The sequence below is a fragment of the Eumetopias jubatus genome, unplaced genomic scaffold, assembly GCF_037043125.1.
Source record: "Eumetopias jubatus isolate StellerSeaLion01/CBP00866 unplaced genomic scaffold, mEumJub1_p1.0 scaffold_13, whole genome shotgun sequence".
Taxonomy (NCBI): Eukaryota; Metazoa; Chordata; class Mammalia; order Carnivora; family Otariidae; genus Eumetopias; species Eumetopias jubatus.
Genome location: NW_028274819.1, coordinates 29,116,718 through 29,138,679, shown reverse-complemented (window position 1 = coordinate 29,138,679; position 21,962 = coordinate 29,116,718). Strand labels below are relative to the sequence as shown.

Genomic DNA, 21,962 nt, shown 5'->3' with positions numbered 1-21,962 from the left:
TTTTGTGGGTTTTTTTTTAATTTGTAGTATGGGATAAGACTGAGGTTTTTATTGTTTTTTTTTTTGCATCTGGGTATCCAATTGTTCTGGGACAATTTGAAAAAACAATTATTTCTCCATCTTTATAAAAAATCATTTATGTGAGTTGATTTCTGGACTCTATTCTTTTATGCTGATCTATATTTTTCTCTCCTTTAGCTAATTCCACATTGCCTTGATTGTTGTAGCTTTATTCTAAGTCTTGAAGTAGATTTTCACTTTCAAATTTGGCTATTCTAGGACCTTTGGATTTCTGTGTAAATTTCAGAATTAGCTTATCAATTTCTCCAAAAATCTTATGGTGCTTACATTGGAATTCCATTAAATCTATAGATCAATTTGGAAAGATTTGAGTCTTGTATTCCCTGAACATTGTATTCCCTGAACATGATATACTTCTCTGTTTATTTAGGTTTTCCTTACTTACTTACTCTCAGAATATTTTCTACTTTTCAGTAGAGTGGAGCTAATTCATGCACATGTATTGTCAAATTTCTCCAAAAAGTTCATGCTTTTGGAATTAATCATAAATGGAATTTTTAAAAAATTTCAGTTTCTAAAGTAAGATTTTAATATTTTGAAATATATTGGGACTTGTTTTTTGGAATAGCATATGGTTTATCTTGGTGTACATTCTAGATGCACTAAATATATATTCTGGAACTGTATATTATCTAAGGTGGTCTATGAATTTGTTCAGATTTTCTATCTTCTTGATGATTTTACTCCTTAGTTCTGACAATTACTAAGAAATGTATGATAAAATCTCCGAGTTGAATTTATGTCTTTCTTTGCTTAGTTTTGTCAGTTTTGCTTTAAACAGATAGTTTTAAAGAAATTCTAAGAACCTAATTTATCCACACACATACACATATATATACATCGATATACACACATCCATGCACATAAGTACATATACATATGATCACAGAGTGTTATAATTTCACACATATTTGTTGTCATTTGTATTCTTTATTCCTTCCTGTAAGTGCAGGTTACCATGTTGTATAATTTTCCTTTAGCTTTTAGTGTCCTATAGTACAGGTCTGCTGTCCTATATGAAAATAGTATTTCACCTCAATTCTTAAATATGTTTACACATTTATAATTTTTGATTAAGTTGTTTCTTTTTCAACTCTTGAATATATAATTATCATATCCTCTAGCTTTTATTGTTTCTGATGAGAAATCACTTGTTGATTTTATCATTGTGCCACTGTATGTATGTCACATGCCATTTCTCCCTGCTGCTTCCAAGATTTAACTATGAGGTACTTAGATTTGGGTTTTTTGCATTTATCCTAGAAGAAGCTTCCTATGCTTCTTAGATCTGTAATTGAATATTTCATCAAATTTAGGAAGTTTTTAGCCATCACTTCTTGAAGTACTGTTTCTGTTTCTTATTATCTCCCAATATCTAGGACTCCATTTAAACGTGTTTTGGACTGCTCTATATTGTTCTGTGTCTCTGACGTTCTGTTGAACTTTCTTAATTTTTTTTTCCTCTATTCTTCAGATTTCATGATTTCTGTTGATCTCCCTTCAGGTATACCCCCAATTATTTTTTCCTTTCTTCATCTCCAATCTACTCATGAGATCACCAAAGCAATTTTTCATATAAGGAATAATAATTTTAAACTCTAAATTTTTTATCTGGTTCATTTTTATAGTTTCTCATTCTCTGTTGATATTCCTTTTCTGTTCACTTATTGATATATTGTCCTTTAATACTTTGTTCTTTTTTTTTTTTTTTTAAGTAGGCTCCACACCCAACATGGGGCTTGAACTCATGACTCTCAGATCAAGCATCACATGCTCTACTGATTGAACCAGCCAGGTGCCCCTCCTTTAATACTTTGAATAAATTTTACTTTGAGTCAGTTTCTGTAGGTTGTGTTTTCCCTAGTGTGGATCATATTCACTGATTTTTGGTTGAAATCTTTACATTGTAAAAAATGCATTTTAATGTTCTGAATTCCATTCTCTTGTCCCAAGGATTTCAGGTTTTTTGTTTTAATAGACAGTTAACTTGCCTGATCTTAAATGAACTCTCACTTCAATATACTGTGCAGCAGATAGTATTTCTGTATCTCTGCTCAATTTTCTAGCTTTTAGGTCTTGCTTTTTTAACCTGGTCACACAGGGCTGTCCCTTACAGTCAGAAGCTTAGAAGAGAACCAAATATTTATCCAGAATTTATACTCACATTTGGGGGCTCACACTTTCTGGGGTTCTCAGCCCTGACTTTTGTCCTCTGCCACTTCAAGTCAATAAGACTTCAGCTTTCTTTATTATAAGATTCTGTTCATTGGGAAATGCATGACTTCAAAGGAGCATCAAATTTTTAAATCTCACATGATTTAGTTGTCTTTCAACTTAACCTGTTCTCTCTTACCTATTTACTGTTTTTTCTCCCATTCGTGCAATGATAGCTTAGTGGTCAACCATGGATTTGGGCACATTTGATAAACTTTGCAGAGCTCTCTTACTTCAAGGATTTTTCCCCTAAACTTTCAGCTATTTTGACAACACTGAACTCTATCTACATTCTGCCACCTCAAGCTGGAAAGGATATGATTTAAAGCTGTCAGAGCTAAAGGAGCTTAAGAACCCCATTTTAGGCAAAAAAAAAGCCAGAAACTTGAAATTCTTGCATGTCATGATCACAGTCTTTCAAAAGGAAACTGCTGTGGTTGCTGTCTGCTTTTCATTGTTTTGCAGTGCCTTTAAATATTTATTTTTTAATGGTATTTTATTCAGGTTTTGTACTTAAAGCTCCAAAGGGCTTTGTGCACAGTGCTAACATTACCACAAGTTCAAACTTTCTTAGGAATATTTTTTAATAGTGTGGTTTTTACATATATTAACATTGCCTGACCTATTATAGGAATTCAATTAATATTTGTTGAATAAATTAATAATGGTTTCTCTTTTTTAAATAATTCAATAAATCTACCTTTGTCTCTGTGTTGTGCTCAAAGTATTAAAAAAAGCTGATATAAAAGTGTAGGCATGTATCTTATCAATAATATTAAGGAAACAAAGATATCCTTGAGTTGTTATATCACAAAATCTCAAAAATATTAACACATTTTGTCAAAGAAACCTTAGGTATATGACTTTTTCATAAAAATTCAGAAAGAAGGGAGGATGAAGGAATAATAAAAGGTAAAAGAACTTTTTCCTAGGAAAACATTTAGTACAAATTTAAGAACTCTCAGATTAAAGTCTTCAATTTTAAATTGCTTTTGAAGAAGTAATACTATTTTTACAAATTTTATAAATATTAATTTTCAGGCTACATACAATGAAGTACTTAATTATTGTGACATGTAAGAAATGAAGTGTGAGTTTACAAACTAGTTGGTAGGTAAGAATTGGCATTTTAGAGATGCAATGCCTGAAAAAAATCTTAGAAAAAAAAAACTGTGATTTCTTTGCCATAATCATACGTAACCCTCTAAATTTTGTGGATATCAGAGGTGGTGTAGAGGATGGAGAACAACTTTGAAATTAGACTATCTTAAAAGTACTTACTTCCCATTGACTATCTAGGTAAGTGTCTTAGCCTATCTAACCGTACTTTTTAGGAAGACAATTATTGCCCCATTTCATTTACTTGTTTTAAGGAGAAAAATTGTTAAAACATCTGAGTGTGCTTGGCATATGGTAGGATTCTGACTATAATTTTTTTTTCATTTTTACAGAAGAGGATAAATATAATATTTATTCTTCTTTGCTCTTCAAGTATTTCCTGGCAGAAGGAATCATCAATGGGCATACTTTGTTGGTTGCGTCTACAAAAGAAGACCCTGCTGATATTTTACAGGTATAGGATATACTAATTCGGTATTGCATTTTGAACATTTCATGAAAAAATATTGCTTATATAGGTATATGTAAACAAGATATATGTTTGTATATCTAAAAACCATATTTAAATTCATTAATGAAACCATACATATATTTTTTCTCTTAAAGTATCAAATTTATTTGAACATGTAGTTTCACTTTTTAAAATAGTGTTCTTAGACAGTTTTTTTAACTTTAAATTGATATTGGCATTGGGAACAGTATTAATAAGCTACTAAAAACTGACAATAAAAAAAGTTATTACTATAGTCATAATAAGATAACTCTGTAAAAAGTTAAGTAAAGGAAAACAATAGCATATTATCTGATATTACCAGTATCCTAAAGACATAAATTAGAAGAAAGATACAGAAATTAAAAGTACTCATTTACTAATCTTATTTTGCTTTGAGACTGCCAGAAATTATTCTTTTCCGAGTAACAAGCAATAATAATAAAATATGTGATCAGTATACTCTATCTTTTTAAAGCCAAAACACCCGTTACACCTTAGAGAGGACAATTCTCACATTTAGAATTTTTAATTTCTTTGTCCGGAACAGGAATCCAACTTAAGCCATTATTTGAATAGAAGTCATTATTTGAAATAGAATCTAAAGTTATTTTCTCCCATAGGCTGTTTTCATTTCAGTGCATGGTCTGCAAATAACAGACAACGTAGTCATTTATAAAGAATTTGTAGCATAGTGAGTATTAACATACCATAGCTATCAACAGACACCAACAAATTTCTATGGCCACTATAAAAAAGTTATCTAATACTGAGGTAAAACTCACATGATTCTCTCATATGGGTCAGATTTTGCTTATTAAATAATATTGTCATAAAGTCCAAAGGAGAAATCTTTGTATAATTTTCCAAATGATTTTCTTCTGGTTGCAGAGTCTGTTTTTCCTTTGTTCTTATTTTTGGTATTTGGCTTTTGTAGTATTTTCTTGATGTTTTTGTTCTTTTGTTCTTTTTTCCTGGTCTTCTTAATCATTCTCATCAATTTCTGGACAGTACTGTGCTTGCTAGGAATAGTAAAAGGCAAGATTATCGTCCTAAAGAAGCTGTACAAGCTCTTCGCGGCACATTCCACCATAATATTGAGACTAAGATTTTATATCAAACATCTTTATAGCCACATCGGCAATTTTTGCCAGGCCAGAAGCAGGAAAACCCTTGACCCTCGAACAACACTGATCCCCTGCACAGTTAAAAATGCACATATAACTTTTGACTCCCCCAAAACTTAACTACTAATAGCCTAATACTGACCAAAAGCATTACTAACAACATAAACAGTCTATTAATACATATTTTGTGTGTTGTAGGTATTATATACTGTATTCCTACAATAAAATAAAATAGAGAAAAGACAATGTTATTGAGAAAATCATAAGAAAGAGAAAATACATTTACAGTACTATTAGAAAAAATCCACATAAGCAGACTGTGTAGTTCAAACTTGTGTTGTTAAAGAATCAGCTATATTTGGTTTTCAGAATTAAGTGTTTTATTCTTCCTTCTTGCCTCCTGCAACCTAGGCAACTGATGTTAAAACCTAGGCGATATACTAACACATTTTGCTTTAGAGAATTACACTTTTTATTTGAAAACTAATCCCTAACACCTTTCCTAGGTACCTTGAATTTGTACAAGTTAATATTAAAAATCTCAGGGTACTTTACATGTCCTCTGTTGGATTATGTGAAGGAGTGAAGTTATAAATCAGGATTTCTTAAACTATCTAGTCATTTATGTAAGTAGTTAGGTTCTGCAAACATTTATTCATGGAACAATTTTGTGATACAATAAAAAATATATAAAATTAGAGTAAAAAAGGTAGACTCTTAAAAAGTTGCACTCTTGACCAAGATATGTTAATGAGGATCAGATTTCTCTTTATCCCTGAAACAACTAAGAAACAGGGCAAAATATATTAAACAACAGTTTTCAAGACATTGGGCATCAAATAATAAAGGACAGTGATGCCAGAGAGGTACAGAATATAGAAAGAGAGCCCTATAACTTCCCTGGCATACTACATGCAAAGTTTCCAGGCTGTAATGCAGTGAAAAGGAACCCAGGTTAAGACAGCATTAGGAGACACATCTGAGAGTGTGGAATTATGACATATTGTCTTCATCTGGAGCTTAAGTATAGTTTAAGGAAATATGTATGGGTACCAAATTGACAAGGGGTGAACTTGTGATCGTTAATTTTATGTGTACACTTGACTGAGCCACAGGGTTCCCAGATATTTGATCAATCATTATTCTAAGTACTCTTGTGAGGGTGTTTCTGGATGAGATTAATATTTAAATTGGTGCGGGCACCTGGGTAGCTTAGTCAGTTAAACGTCTGCTTTCAACTCAGGTCGTGATCCCACTATCCTGGGATCAAGCCCCACATCAGGCTCCTTACTCAGTGGGGAGTCTGCTGCTTCCTCTCTCTTTCTGTCCCTCTCCCCTGCTCATGCTCTCTCTCTCTCTCAAATAAATAAAATCATTTAAAAATACATTTAAATTGGTAAACAGAGTAAAGCAGATTGCCATCCCTAATGTGGGTGGGCCTCGTCAAATCAGTTGAAGGTACAAATAGACCTAAAAGACTGACCCTCCCTCAGCTAAGAACGAATTCCTTCCGACTGACTGCTTTCAAATCTGAACATCAGCTTTTTCCTGCCTTTTGAGTCAAACTAAAAGAATCAGTTCTTCCTGATTCTTGAGCCTGCCAACCTTAGGATGAGAACTACACCATCAGCTTTCCTGGGTCTTTAGCTTGCTGACTCATCCTGCAGACCTGGGGACTTGTCAGCTTCCATAATAGTATTAGCCAATCCCTTATAATAAATCTCTTTTGTATTTATATATAGTTATTTATATATATAATTTTATATAATACAAAGCAATATATATATACATATGTATATACACACATATCCTATTGATACTGTTTCTCTGGAGAGCTCTGACTAATACAGTCTTACGGAAAATATAAAGATTACATTTAAACCTACACGAAGAATTTCACATTTATTATTAACCTTCATTGAATGATAATCACCTCACATTCTATATCTTGGCGAATTGTACAAGTACAATGATCTTTCCACCTGTTTGCTTTCACACTTATAAAAAAATTCCTTTAAATTATGTATCTACTTGTACACAAAGTTATCTAAAAATTGCAGTTATGAGATTATTTAGTTGTAAAAGATGTTACTGTCAATATTGTGGTTTTTTAAAAAGATTTATTTATTTGAGAGAGAGAGAGTGCATGTGCATGCATGCACATGGGGGGAGTGGGGGAGAGAGAGAGAGAGAATTCAAGCAGACTTCCTTTTGAGTACAGGCCTCAATCCCAGGACCCTGAGATCATGACCTGAGCTGAAATCAAGAGTTAGCTGCTCAACTGACTGAGCCACCCAGCAGCCCCTGTAAATATTGTCTTTTTAGTTAAGTACTTTATATCAGTCTTCTACGTGTATCCAACTGAATCTAAATAACATCGCAATTTGATGTCAGTACCATTATTTTTAGAAATATATGTACATAAGCAAGCTCTTCTTTAACATCTGGAAAATTTACGTCAATCATCTTTGCCTTGAATTCATATTTTCTGTTCCACTTCTCACAGAGTTTTGTCCAAATGTTATGTTCATGTTCAAAATATTTATTAATGACCTTATGATAGTTTTTCTGTAACAAAAATTCATATTTAAATTTAAGTTCATTTTAAACTTCTCTCAAAAGATGCTACATGTTAAATACATTTCTTCGCAGTTCAGTAATCTTTACGATTAGTGTTACATGCAGTGTATGAATGGACGTAAAAATTTTCACATTTGCTTTATTAAGATATACCAGTCAAATGGGATGGGATTTAACATCAGTACTATTAGAATTTTTTATTTTTGCAGATGTGAGTTGTTAACACTTAAGTAAAAGGGAAAGAAAGAGTTGTGTTACTATAATGTCCCTCAAAATTTTTAACTTTTTCTAATAGACATAAAAGATCACAGTGGTCCTAACCTTTTGTTTGTTGGAAGTTTTTGGATTAGTGACCCAATGTCTGTGCTGGTTCAAGTTTTCTATTTCTTCCTGTTTCAGTTTTGGTAGTTTATATGTATCTAGGAATTTATCCATTTCTTCCAGTTTGTCCAATTTGTTGGTATATAGTTTTTCATAATATTCTCTTATAATGAATTGTATTTCTGTTGTATTGGTTGTTATTTCTCCTTTCTCATTTGTGATTTTATTTATTTGGGTCCATTTTCTTTTTGATAAGTCTTGCTAGAGGTTTATCAATTTTTTTTAATTTTTCAACAAACCAGTGCCTGTTTTTTACTAATCTGTTCTTTTGTTTTTTTTTTTTATTTCTATATCATTTATTTCTGCTCAGACCTTTATTATTTCCTTCCTTCTGCTGGCTTTTGGCCTCATTTCTTGTTTTTGTTTTTGTTTTTGTTTTTGTTTAACTCCTTTAGGTGTAAGGTTAGATTGTTTAAGATTTTTCTTGTTCTTGAGGTAGGCTTGTGTTGCTACATACTTCCCTCTTAGAACTGCTTCTGATGCATTGCAAGGGTTTTGGACCATTGTGTTTTCACTTGCATTGTTTATATATATTTTAATTTCTTTGATTTCCTCGTTGACACATTCATTGTTTAGTAGCATGTCATTTAACCTTCATGTATTTGTGGTCTTCCCAATTTTTTTCTTGTGGTTGCTTCTAGTTTTATAGCATTTTGGTCAGAAAAGGTGCATGGTATGATTTCAGTCTTTGTGTATTTGCTAAGGCCTGATTTGTGACCTAATACGTCATCTATTCTAGAGAGTGTCCCATGTGCACTTGAAAAGTATGTATATGTGATGTTTTAGGATGGCATGTTCTAAATGTATCTGTTAAGTCCATCTGGTCCAGTGTGTCTTTCAAAGCAGCATAGGTCGTTTCATGAAGAATGTTTTCTAGTGTCATCCAATCTATTTTACCTTATCTTGTGTACTTAATATATTATCAAAGACATTATAATCGCTTCCACAAAACCCAATGATCTTAAGCATTAGATTTACTTTATGTTGCAGATGTGATGCTACATTTTGAAAGTTATTTTCATTCTTCTATTTATAAGGAGTAGCCCAGAACAGGTTTTTTAAGTTTGCTTTACTTAGGTACTTGCATTTCGTATAGCTCTTCTTTGAAAATGTATCTAGTTTTTGAGTTAACAGAACTTTCACTCATCAGTAATATTTCTTAAATTCATGATTTTTTAAATTTCATATTTCTTTCATTTTTATTTTGTAATAGTGAAACAATTTGATTTAAAAGAATAATATTCCATTCTCATTTTTCTATTAAGAAAGTACAAAAAGTATTGTTTTTAACATGTATACATTTAACGTGGTCCACTTAGTTTTCACAAGTTTAGAATAGACTGGATTAAAAAATTTTGGCTGTAAAATTGTAATTATTTATATTCTTCATAATACCAGTGGATAGACAAAGTTTTTAGCATCTCTCTGAGAAAAATAAAATATTTGTGTAATTTAAAATGAGATTTTTTTATTTTAAAATGAGATTTTAAGAATTAATATAGATAATAGTTTTTGCTGTGTATTATTCAGCCAAGACTTCAGTGTTCCCAACTCAATTAGAGTTATATTAGAGTCATTTGTATTAAACAGCCCAACAACGAATGACCAAAACCAAGGCATTAACGGTGTTTAGAGATACAATATGGGGGGATGCTATAATTGTTTATTTTTAAATTTTATGATGTATGATTGGGGATTCCTGGAACCTATAACCAAGGCAAATATTGCTGGTACAAGAAAAGGGAAAAGACAATCTTATAGACCATAATTATTTTAAAACTGTGTATAACTAAAAGACAAGTAAAGGATAAAAAGCCCCATCAGCTGCCTAAGATATATTATATAACCACCCAGCAATTTATCCATCATCCTTTGAAAACATATTCATGCCTATTGTAGTCAAAGCTCCTTCAGGAAGTCAGCATTAAGATGTAACACTGAAAAATTACACCCCTTAGAAAATCCTATAGAACAATATGCATGATGTTGTTAAAACTTTTGAAAACACATTGGTAAGTATTTTGCAGTTAACTTTTTATCTAAAAGAATGTTCTTGATCATCTCAAATATAGTGATAAGTATTCTCAAAATTTTCTATGGAATGTTTTCTAAATTAGCAAAAATTGTATTTTTATGTTAGAATATTTAAGCATTTATCAGGAGATAGGCTGATATTTTTAGAAATAAAAAATTATATACACACACACAGTTTCTTTATAACTTGAAAATGCTGTGTTTTTCTATTATACCTTTTTCATAATTTTAAACTGTGTTAATATTTACAGAATTAAAGAAAGTAACACAGCAGTAAATTTAAATGTTATTTCATAATATACTAAGGTGAGTTTTAAAAGCTAATTGGAATATTTTTAGTGATGACATACCATATAGGTAATATTCATGCAGGAAGAGATATCTGATTTCTGGAGCCAAGGGTTAATTCCTGACTTACGGCATTAACTTTTTGAGTTATTTGTTATATACATTTTTTCACCAAAACTCACATAGTTTTTATGGTGAAACTATTATAGAGAAAATCTTTCATAATTGAAAATGAATTACTTTATAATAACCCATAAGTTATAGAATAAGTAACTATTTAAAAAACCATATCATATTAGATGAATTAATATAGCAACAAGGTATTTAGTAACAAAGTATGAAAATTTAGACTAACATCTTCAGAATTCTCTTTTATAGACTTTAAATATATAAGTAAAAATCAAAATATCTAATAATTTGGAAACATTTTTTATATATCCTAAAATATCAGTCTGTTACCCAAATAATGAACTCATTTATTAAGGTCTTATTTATTGTACCTTTTATCATTTGCTTTATTTGTTTTTTGGGTTATAATTGAGAGAAGATACATTAGTTGATTTAGAATTAGATGAAATAGTATTTGCTAAACAGTGTACAGTTTGAATTACTATTAAAAAGGTTTCCTTTCCTTTCCTTGGGTCAATTTGGTGTCAAGATTGAGTCTATATATGCCATCCATTTCTCTCTCTCTCTTTCTCTCTCTTTTGCCATCCATCTTTTACTGATTGATCATGGAACAAGAATTAGAAGTCTGAATCCAGTGAGTGGTTAGTTGTTTGCTCTTAGTACATTATAACATTATTGTACAGGCTGGTCCTTCTGAGTAAATAGAATACAAAAATATTTCAGATCCAACTTTGTTTTCCTTGTTCTGCCAAAAATTGAGAAAACTATAACAATGAAGTTAAAGAAATACCCCTTGTTTGGCCATATATACTACTGAACATTTTTTTTATTATACTTATCTTCAAAGTTGTAGTTTTATAATGATTCAGAACAAAAGTAATATGTTATAAATAATTAAAAATTATTTTCTGGTCCTTCTGTCATTCCACTTTGCAAGTTTTATGCATACTCAATACCTTATAAATAACACATCTTCCCACACATTTTTACTTTTTCGAGCCTACATAATACGTATTTTTTATTAAAACTACTTTGTTACTGTGTATCTTTTGTTCATAGTTTAAATACAAATATTTGAAGAGCCCTTTAAAGGCAGAACTATAGTAAGACTATGTTCCCTTCGTTTCTTTGTCAACATTTTATTTGTTCAGAAAATTATCAGGTTATCTATATGCTTTTCAGAGCTTAAACTCTGAAGTGCTAGTTGAGCCAGAAATTTGCTGTTTGACCCCAGGGTTTCACTCTTTTATTCCCCCTAGCTACTTGTGAGAGCTTATTTAAAATTCTGAGTTCTCCACTGGCAGCCACAGTTAGAGCTTCTTTGGCAAACTAAAAAGACTAAGAAAAATCATGCAAAGGCTCAATACTGCTTCCAGTGACCTACATTTGTAGCCAGCTTTTAAAAGATGGCATGTGCCTTATTTTCTAACAAGAAAATGAAAGATAAGATAAATGTATAAAGGAAAATAAACCCACCACTCTGTCACTAGCTTATAAGAACCGTTTCTGATATAATACTAAAATAAACACAAAGTTAGGGTTGATATTTGTGCATCACCAACATAAGAAAGGAATTTTGCATGCAGAAAGTAGCCTAAGTCATATAGCAAAAATGCCATATTCTGTGATGGGATATTTATCCTCAGAAGTGAAATATAATTGGGGTATGAGCTTAGATTTTAATTTATGTGATGCTGCTTAAGTAGCTGCAGGACCTTGCACAAGTCACTTATCCTTTCACATTAAGATAGAGATCATTCCCTGGCTACCTTATTCTGGAATTCCAAATTAAAAATGAAATATTTGGGATTTTGCTTTCTAAATCTTAATTACTCTAGGCCTTACATTTACTTTCAAAAATTTTATTTTGAACTAGTAAAAAAATGAGTGGTCGTGAATGCTTGATGGTTATTGTCATGTTCAAATGTTAAAATCTAAGAACTGTTATATAGCACTTATGATTCTTTGAAAAGAAGCCACACAGAGTCAAAATTGAGAATATTAGAAATGGAGTTCATTTGTCCTCTGAATACTTTTTCTGAAACACATTCAGAAGAGAAAGTGTTCCATCCTTTTGGAATGATTAAGTGACTTCAAATTCTGAAAACCAGAGCCATTAAAACAAAACACACACACACACACACACACACACACACACACACTTTTTAAAATCAGCTCCCCAAATTAATGAAATTGACTCATTAAATGAAATATTAAAGGATCCCATGAAAGAAGAAAGGTACACACCATCAAAGATCATAGAGTAGGTAGATAGTCTTTGAAAATTATGTACAAAAGGATAGCTTTACTGTGTGAAAACCCCAAAGAAGACAGGACTATCTCTCCCTTTAGTGTTGGGGTGATTCTTTCAGTGGCCAGTGTTTGTTTCCTCAAATTTTGTTTTGTTCATCAGAATCTGATGGGCAGTTGCAGAAAGTGGCCTTAATTCACCATAGTCATATTTTCATATTATATTAGTGAAATCAGAGGTATTTGAAATGCACTTATCAGTTTTGTAAAGTAGTTTTATTACAGTTTGTGTGTGTGTGTGTGTGTGTGTGTGTGTGTGTGTGTGTGTGTCTAAAAGTCTGCTAGATTTCAAAAACAGGGTTGATGGTATTAAACTAAAGACGTAAATTGGGGGATGCCTGGGTGGCTCAGTCAGTTAAGAGTCTGCCTTCGGCTCAGGTCATGATCCCAGAGTCCTGGGATCGAGTCCTGCATCGGGCTCCCTGCTCAGTGGGGAGCCTGCTTCTCCCTCTACCTTCTCATGCTCTCTCTCTCTCTCAAAGAAATAAAATCTTAAAAAAAAAAAAGACTTAATTTGGAAGTGGAAGATGGATCTGAGACTATGAAGTAAAGCATATTACCTTTCTATTTCTTGAAACAGATTATAACAAGATACTATAGAATTTTGAAAAGCCTATATTATGCCTTTACCTGGTTGCCTCTACTTCTCAGTACTCAGTGAGCAGAAAGAGAATTGTTTTTGTTCTATTAACATTAAATGTACAACACAAAATAATTTTCAAGTTTAATAAAAATAAAGTGATACCAGTTTCATTTAGTGCACCAAAATATACTAAAGATTTTTGTGACATCTTCCGTAAGCTGGGTTTATTTTGGGAAAATAAAAGAATATGACATCAAACAAATAAAACCAGTCACTTGTGTGCTCCTGAGTTAGGAATATAACTGATCTGGACCTCTTAAATAAAGATAATACCTGATTCTTTTACTAATTGAGATGTCTTTGACAATAGATACCCCAAAATTTTAGAATACTTCTTTTCAAACCTTGTAAAAATTCTATGACCTCTCGGGCCCCACATCAGGCTCTGCACTCAGTTTGGAGTCTGTTCGAGAGGTTTTCTCTCTCCCCCTCTTCCCCTCTCCCCCCTGCTCATGCACTCTCTCACAAATAAATAAATTAAATCTTAAAAACTTTTATATTCTCTAACCTCAATTTAATAAATAATTATGTTAAGATCACTGTTACTATCTTAATTTTTATGATAATTATATTTAGAAGTGTTTTAGTTATATCACGTTTTTAGAAGTTATCTTAGTTTATATTCAATTGGGACACTTAAAGGAATTATGTAGAAATCCTTTGCCAATAGAAGAATCCTTCTATAACTCAAATAATTATTTCATAACCTGTTTGCTTAGTACGACTTTTCATATATCTTTTTTTTTTAAGAAGACAGGTTAATATACACCCTTATATAGTAAACATTTACTAAGGGAATTATTGCACATGGTCTTATTAACTAAAACTGTTAAAACCAATGATTAAGTGGAGAATTTAGTCTACTTTTTAAAACATTTCACTGGGACACATGGGTGGCTCAGTCGATTAAGCGTCTGGCTCTTGATTTCTGCTCAGGTCATGATCTCGAGGTCTTGGGATCAAGCCCTCCATCAGGCTTCATGCTCAGCATAGAGTCTACTTGAGATTCGCCCTCCCTCTCCCTCTGCTCTTCCCCCCAGTTGTGCTGTCTCTCTGTCTCCTTCTAAAATAAATAAAATCTTTAAAAAAAATTAAAATTAAAAATAAAACATTTCACAAAATGTATTTTCATATATTGCAAGGACCACATTGTTCACCATTCATTATTCTTTCTATAACTAGGGATATAAACACAAAGTTATACATATATACATGTATATATCCTGTTCTTCATGTTACCCTTCTTCCCTCTTAGTCAAGAAAATTGAGAGATCTTTCAGTCTTCTCAATACATTTCTGGTTTACATGTTAAAGAGAAATGTGATAAGGATCTGTGGAAAAGCATTGAGAACACTGCTGTTATCCTAGTAGTTTCATTTTCTGTTTTTTTAATTCATGTAATTAATGTAGTTGCCAAAATAAAAGCATCATTTTTGTCAGTAGCTTAATTTGGGAGTTTAATAAAAATAATAATTGAATACCAATGTGAAAGTATTTTTCATCCTTTCTTATAATATTAATAATTTTGCCCCCTTTACATTCAAGAGAATAAATATATTTAAAAAAACTGTACCAAGATGTTCCCTGTACTGATTTAGTTTGAAATATGGATGGATATAAGTTAATTCACTAATTACTACTCTTAAAATCCATAAGTTTAAAAACATTTCTTATGTACCATCAGCTGTACCACAGACCTTCTGACTTACTCCATGCAGTCTACATTTCTGAATGCTTTTAACAAAGTAACCTCTCCCCTCATATTTTTAAATATTTAAATGGAGGTAATGTGGAGACCATATCTTTAATAGATGGATAGTCAGGCTAGATATTTGGAGTACTTTTGTATTCAAATTATGATAATCAGTCAGTAATATCTTTGAATTTGTTTCTCTTCCTAACTTTCAGAAAATAAATGTTCCCCAACTCCCCCCAAATCACCAAAGTAATATACTTACTGATACAATATAATATACTTACTGATACATGGATAATGCTTAAGTAGTATTAATTATACAGTTACCAAAACCCGCAAGGATCAAAAGATTTTATTTTTAAGAAGGATTTCTCATGCTGCATGGATTATGTTGCTACATAATAGCTCAGTAGTACTTCTGCTGAATTGTAAAATAGCTTAGAGAGGAGTATGATGCCCATAGTTGGTGTAATGCATTGGTAATTAAGAGGGTGGGAGGTTAAGCTTCATTAACTGCTGAGGGATTGTATCTTGGGTTTTATTATGCCCTAGAGAACATAAAAAGTGAGAAGGGTCAAACTGTTGGAATCAGATTTTGCTTGTGCATCTGCCAAAACAAAGACCACAAAATAATATAGCGGTAAGCACAGAATGACATGAATTGAAAAGGGAAGAAATATATTCACAGCATCTTATGGATAAGGATAAATGTTTCTGGTGAAAAAAAATACACCTAATTACTGGAGTATATTTTGGTATTGGAAGTTTATAATAATTTGGTTTCATATAGCTTTTTTTAAGTAGAATAAGCAGTTGTTTTTGTCCAAAGGTAGTGCCAATTTCTTTTTCATGTTAATTTTCAGAGAGAAATTTTATACTTTTCATTGTATCTTCTGTATAGACCTTATGAAGCCTGCTTTTTATTTTTACTTATTCCTGATCCTTGCTACCAAATATATGGGCACTGTAAGCACCATACTGCATAAAAGAACCCAAAACCTGATATTTTTTCTTTTAGGAAACAAGGGTATAACAACCATGAAATGTGTTCTGTTGGTGCACTGAGTAAGAAATCAAAGACTGGGGATTTTCAAAAATACAAGGAAGGACCTTGATCTATGATCTGTTACAGCTGTAATCATTGAATATTTAAGAGCTTATGACTAGCATTCTCTTGTAAGACAGATTTTATCCAAACATTAATTAAGTTTTTTGTTTGATTAGATACAGACATTGTAACTAAAATATGGATTATAGCAATCATCATTTCTGATAGGGTCAAGGAGTCACAATGAGCAGGTTTGGTGATGGCACACTTCAAAAAATATAGGGCTTACAAATATAACAACATACTGAATACAAACTCTGAATATTGAAAGACAAAAGTATCAGAATATTCAGGGTGCCTAGCTGACTTAGTCAGCGGAGTATGTGACTCTTGATCTTGGGTCATGAGTTTAAGCCCCACTTTGGGTATGGAGCTTACTTTTAAAAAAAAAACTCAGAATGTTATTTTTTTCTCCCAAAATATCAGTTTTGGTATATCCTTAAATAATTCATTTTCACTTGAATCCTGAATAGCAGTATTGAAACCATTTAAGACTGAATTTTCATATAATGGAATTTTTTTTGTCAGAGGATTATATAGGACTATCTAACACTGTTGCCTTAGGATTGAGGTTTTTTTTTAAGATTGTTTATTTATTAGAGAGAGAAAGAGCACACACGAGGGTGGGTAGGGCAGAGACAGAGGGAGAAAGCAGATTCCCCACAGAGCAGGGAGCCAGACATGAAAGGGACTTGATCCCAGGACTTGAGATCATGACCTGAGCCAAAGGCAGACGCTTAACCACCTGAGCCACCCAGGCGCCCCTGGATTGAGTTCTTGACTTCATAACACTTAAAAACCACACAACTGACTCTTAATTTGCATCAGTTTTTTTATTTTCTATTTTTGTTCAGATTTCCAGCCAAAAGAATGATACAAATGAAAGTAACCAAGTGTTCACATAGGTCTAGCTAGGTAGATTACTAGCATAACATTTATTCACACCATGTTGTGTTAAAAATTCTTTATATGTTGATGGAATGCTTAAAAACAGAGGCACTAAAGGAATTTTGGTCCATTTACTAAAGAAATAGCACATTTTATCAAATCTGAGAAGCCACTGACCACAAGATGCAGCACTATTTTATGCACCACTGACAAAAACACTGCCAAATAAACTAAAACACAATGTTGTCTTTTAATTTAGGACTTTTATTTAATTATTTTTAAGATTTCTTAGGCATTTATATTTTTTAAAATCATACCACACTTGTACATAAAGAAAGATAGGCAAAATATGTAACTTACTCATAAAATTTCACATTCATATTATTACTGTAATGAATTGCTTTCTGATTTATAGTCGTCCACCATCACCAGTTTTTCACAATTCATGTTTTTTTCACATACTGTTCTCTGTGTCATCAAGAACACTGATGATGTGGCATTTCTTAAAAGACGCTCCACTCTTGCACCTAGATTTTATTCTAAAACAATGACATACAGGCGCAGCTGGGTGGCTCAGTCAGTTAAGCATCTGACTCTTGATTTCAGATCCGGTCATGAGATTGAGCCCCATGTCAGGCTCCGCACTCAGCACAGAGTCTGCTTGAGATTCTCTCCCTTTCCCTCTTCCACCCGACCCCACGCTCCCTCACACGCATGCTCTCTCTTTCTCTCTAAAATAAATAATTCTTGGGAAAAAATAAAACAATGACTGACATTCATTGTGCAAGTATTGTTGCAGATGACTTTATTTTCCCAAAAAGTTACCAGTGGAAGTTTTCTGGAAAACCAGAACTCATATTCTTCCTTAACTGAGCCATATAAGGATTCTTGGCCAAGATATTGAAGAATTACATATGTCCACTTACACACCAAGAATAACAACCAATTTCTTATATATGCAGACAATGATAACTTTGTATCTCCTTGGTAGAATATCAACTGTAAAATGTATCCTGATTTCAGAAATAATAACATGAAAAAAAAAGAGAATCAATGAAATACATTAAATATATACTCAGGGTTTTTTTGTTTTTTAAAGGTTTTTATTTATTTATTTTACAGAGAGAGAGAGCACAAGTAGGCAGAGCAGCAGACAGAGGGAGAGGGAGAAGCAGGCTCTCCGCTGAGCAGGTTGCTGGATGCGGGGCTCGATCCCAGGACTCTGGTATCATGACCTGAGCCGAAGGCACCTGCTTAACCGACTGAGCCACCCAGGCACCCCTATACCTCAGTTTTAAACCTGGGTTTTGGTGTGTTTGAATTTCCCACTTCCCAGAAACCCAGTTATCACAAATCTTAATTGTCCTTGTTTACTATAATGATACCAATTTAAAAATAATCCCCATTTTTAATGTGTTGATGTTTTCTTGGGAATATTTCTGTGTCCCAGTGAAGTTGGATCTTAACATATGCTTCTTAAAATGTGTTTCTTAGCATATATTTTATTCAGCAGTATCATGCATACACAGTGTTATCTTGCTCATTTGGGAAATATTCTACCAGGAGAGAAATAATGTTAAGGGGAAAAAAAAAATTCTCTCTCCTGTTATTAGGAGGTATTAAAGCTGAGCAATCAGGGACTGGACATTTGTTTGATATATGTTTTTCTAGATGTTGAAATTTTTTTTAAAGATTTTATTAATTTATTTGACAGAGAGAGAGACAGCCAGAGAGGGAACACAAGCAGGGGGAGTGAGAGAGGGAGAAGCAGGCTTCCTGCTGAGTAGGGAGCCTGATGTGGGGCTCAATCCCAGGACCCTGAGATCATGACCTGAGCCAAAGGCACTCGCTTAACAACTGAGCCAACCAGGCGCCTCTAGAGTTTGAAATTTTTTCTTATCTTTTTGAAATACTAACAATAAAATAAGGGGAAGTAATCCAATAATCAAGTTCTTCTAAAGAAGTACTTTCGTCCTTTACAAAGTAAACTTATTATGCTGCAAGAAAATTAAGGAAATTTACCTTTATTTTTCAGAATCTATCAGCCCTATTTAGGTAATATTAAAACTGATTAATAGGGGCGCCTGGGCGGCTCAGTTGGTTAAGCCACTGCCTTGGGCTCGGGTCATGAACCCAGAGTCCTGGGATCAAGTCCTGTGTGGGGCTCCCTGCTCAGCGGGGAGCCTGCTTCTTCCTCTGACCCTCCCCCCTCTCATTCTCTCTCCCTCTCTCTCTTTCGCTCACTCTCTCAAATAAATAAATAAAATCTTTAAAAATAAATGAATAAAACTGATTAATATAGTTTGCAATTTTAAAAATACATTTTTTCCTCAAGAACTTTTTCACTGCATCTGGGATTGAATTCTTATTTTTATCACACATTTGAATTTTAAATTTTCAGAGATATACTTTATTACAAAAAATAATGCAGAAGATAGCAAAAAATTTAAGCAATAATAAAGGAATTAAAGTGAAAAGTAAAATTCTCCTCACCCCACCTTCTATAATCTACAGTTCCAGTCTTCCTGTATGAAAAGTCCCCAACATTGATTTGTATTTGATTATTTTTGGTTACTCCAGTGGTTACTATTATAATTGTAAATTATACTCTTTACCTTTCATTTTTTGATCCATCCATTTTAGTTTATACTATTAATTCCAGTATATAAGATAAAGTTATCACAACTACCTTTTACCATCTCTTTTCCCATCAACCTGTTATCTCTAACTTACTTGCACATTATCAATGATTACAACTCAAATTCTGGAGGTGCCTGGGTGGCTCAGTTGTTAAGCGTCTGCCTTTGGCTCGGGTCATGATCCCAGGGTCCTGGGATCGAGTCCCACATCGGGCTCCCTGCTCAGCAGGAAGCCTGCTTCTCCCTCTCCCACTCCCCCTGCTTGTGTTCCTGCTCTCGCTGTGTCTCTCTCTGTCAAATAAATAAATAAATAAAAATTTAAAAAAAAAACTCAAATTCTGTAACTATAATTGAATCTTTAATACTCTGTTCATAAGTTCATTTTACAAGTTGAAACATAACATTTAAAATTTCAAATTAGATAAATATTTTACTGAAACAGATCATATAATTGGACCCTTTGGAAAGGAAATGCCATCTTATGTCACTAAACTGTACTTCTAGAAGAGGAAAGGAATCATTTCTTACATTCCCTCAGTTCCTTACTCTCATGTCACATTTTTAGTTCCTTTTCTTCATGTTTAGCTCTTCATATTCTTGTTCTGCTTTTTATTCTTTTACCAGCATTTCTTTTTTCCCCCAGTTTTATTAAGATAGAATTGACATATAACATTGTATTAGTTTAATGTGTGTACAAAATAATGATTTGATGTATGTATATATTACAAAATTACTACTATGATAAGTTTAGCTAATAACTTTAGATAAGTCCATCACCTCACTTATTACAAGTGTTTTTTTCCTTGTGATGAGAATTTTAAGATCTACTCCTTAGCAACTTTCAAATATACAATACAGTATTTTTTTTAAGTTTTATTTATTTAAGTAATCTCTTCAACAATATATGGTTCAAACTCACAACCCCGTGAGCCAGCCAGGTGCCCCAGCAGCACAGTATTGTTAACTCTAGTCCCTATGCTGTACATTACATCCTCAGGACTTATTTATGTTATAATTAGAAGTTTGTACTTTTGGCCACTGTCACCTATTTCCCCACCCTCACTTCTGGCAACTACCAACCTGTTCTCTCTTTTTAGGAGTTTGGTTTCTTAGATTCCACATATATGTGAAACCATACATTATTTGCCTTTCTCTATCTGACTTACTTCACTTAGCATAATCTCACAAGATTTATCCATGTTGTCACAAATGGCAGGATTTCCATTCTTTTTTTATTGTCAAATACTATTCCGTTGTGTATATATACCAAATTTTCATTATTCGCCTGTCAGTGGACACTTAGGTTGTTTCCATGTGTTGGCTATTGTAAAGAATGCTGCAGGGAACATGGGGGTGCAGATATGTCTTCAAAGATGGTGGCTTTATTTCTTTCTGATATGTACTTTCAGAAGTGGAATTGCTAGCTCATATGGTAGTTCCTTTTTAATGTTTTGAAGAACCTCCATATTTTCCATAGTAGCTGTACCGATTTACATTTTCACCAGCAATGCACAGTGGTTCCCTTTTCTCCAAATCCTCACCAACTTTTAGCTCTTGTATTTTTGATGACATCCATTCTACGGATTTGTAAAATAAAATTACCTTTTTATTTTCTGGATGAGAGAAGATATATAAGTCTTCATTTTATTATTAAGGCATTACCAGTTTTTTTAATTTTTTATTATTTCTACCTCTTTTTGGATTCCTTTTTTTAATGGCTGAATTACAACCTCAAATACTTTTTTAAAAAAGGTTTGTGGTTGGTAAGCTTTTGAAATATTATATACTTTCTAAAAAATGTACTTTGTGCTTACACTTAATAATTTTCCTCAATGGAAATTTCTTTTTTTTTTTTAAAGGTTTTATTTATTTGAGAGAGAGAGAGAGCATGCACTAGTTGTGGGGAGGAGCAGAGGGAGAGGAAGAAGCAGACTCCCCACTGAGCAGGGAGCCCGATGCCGGATGCGGGACTCTATCCCAGGACCCCGAGATCATGACCTGAGCCGAAAGCAGACGCTTAACCCACTGAGCCACCCAGGCACCCCCTCAACAGAAATTTCAATAACAGTTTCCCTTATACTTTGAAGACACTGTTCCATTGTTTTCTAAAATCCAGGGTTGCTGTATCTGATGCTAATGTATTTCTTTTTCATTTGTAAGTCGTGTATTAACCCCCCTTTTAAATTTCAGGCTTTTACCCTTATCCATCAAATTATGAAAGGGCATGACAATCTG

The 21,962-nt window shown here is 32.8% G+C and overlaps 1 protein-coding gene across 1 annotated transcript in view; it reads left to right on the top strand.

Moving 5' to 3' along the window:
* Nucleotides 1-21,962, top strand: part of ELP4 (elongator acetyltransferase complex subunit 4) — a 244,084-nt gene that overhangs the window by 25,861 nt on the left and 196,261 nt on the right. Inside the window, exon 3 of the mRNA XM_028087751.2 lies at nt 3,747-3,868. Within this exon, the coding sequence (XP_027943552.1) occupies nt 3,747-3,868 (122 nt within the window). The remainder of the gene's footprint in view (nt 1-3,746; nt 3,869-21,962) is intronic.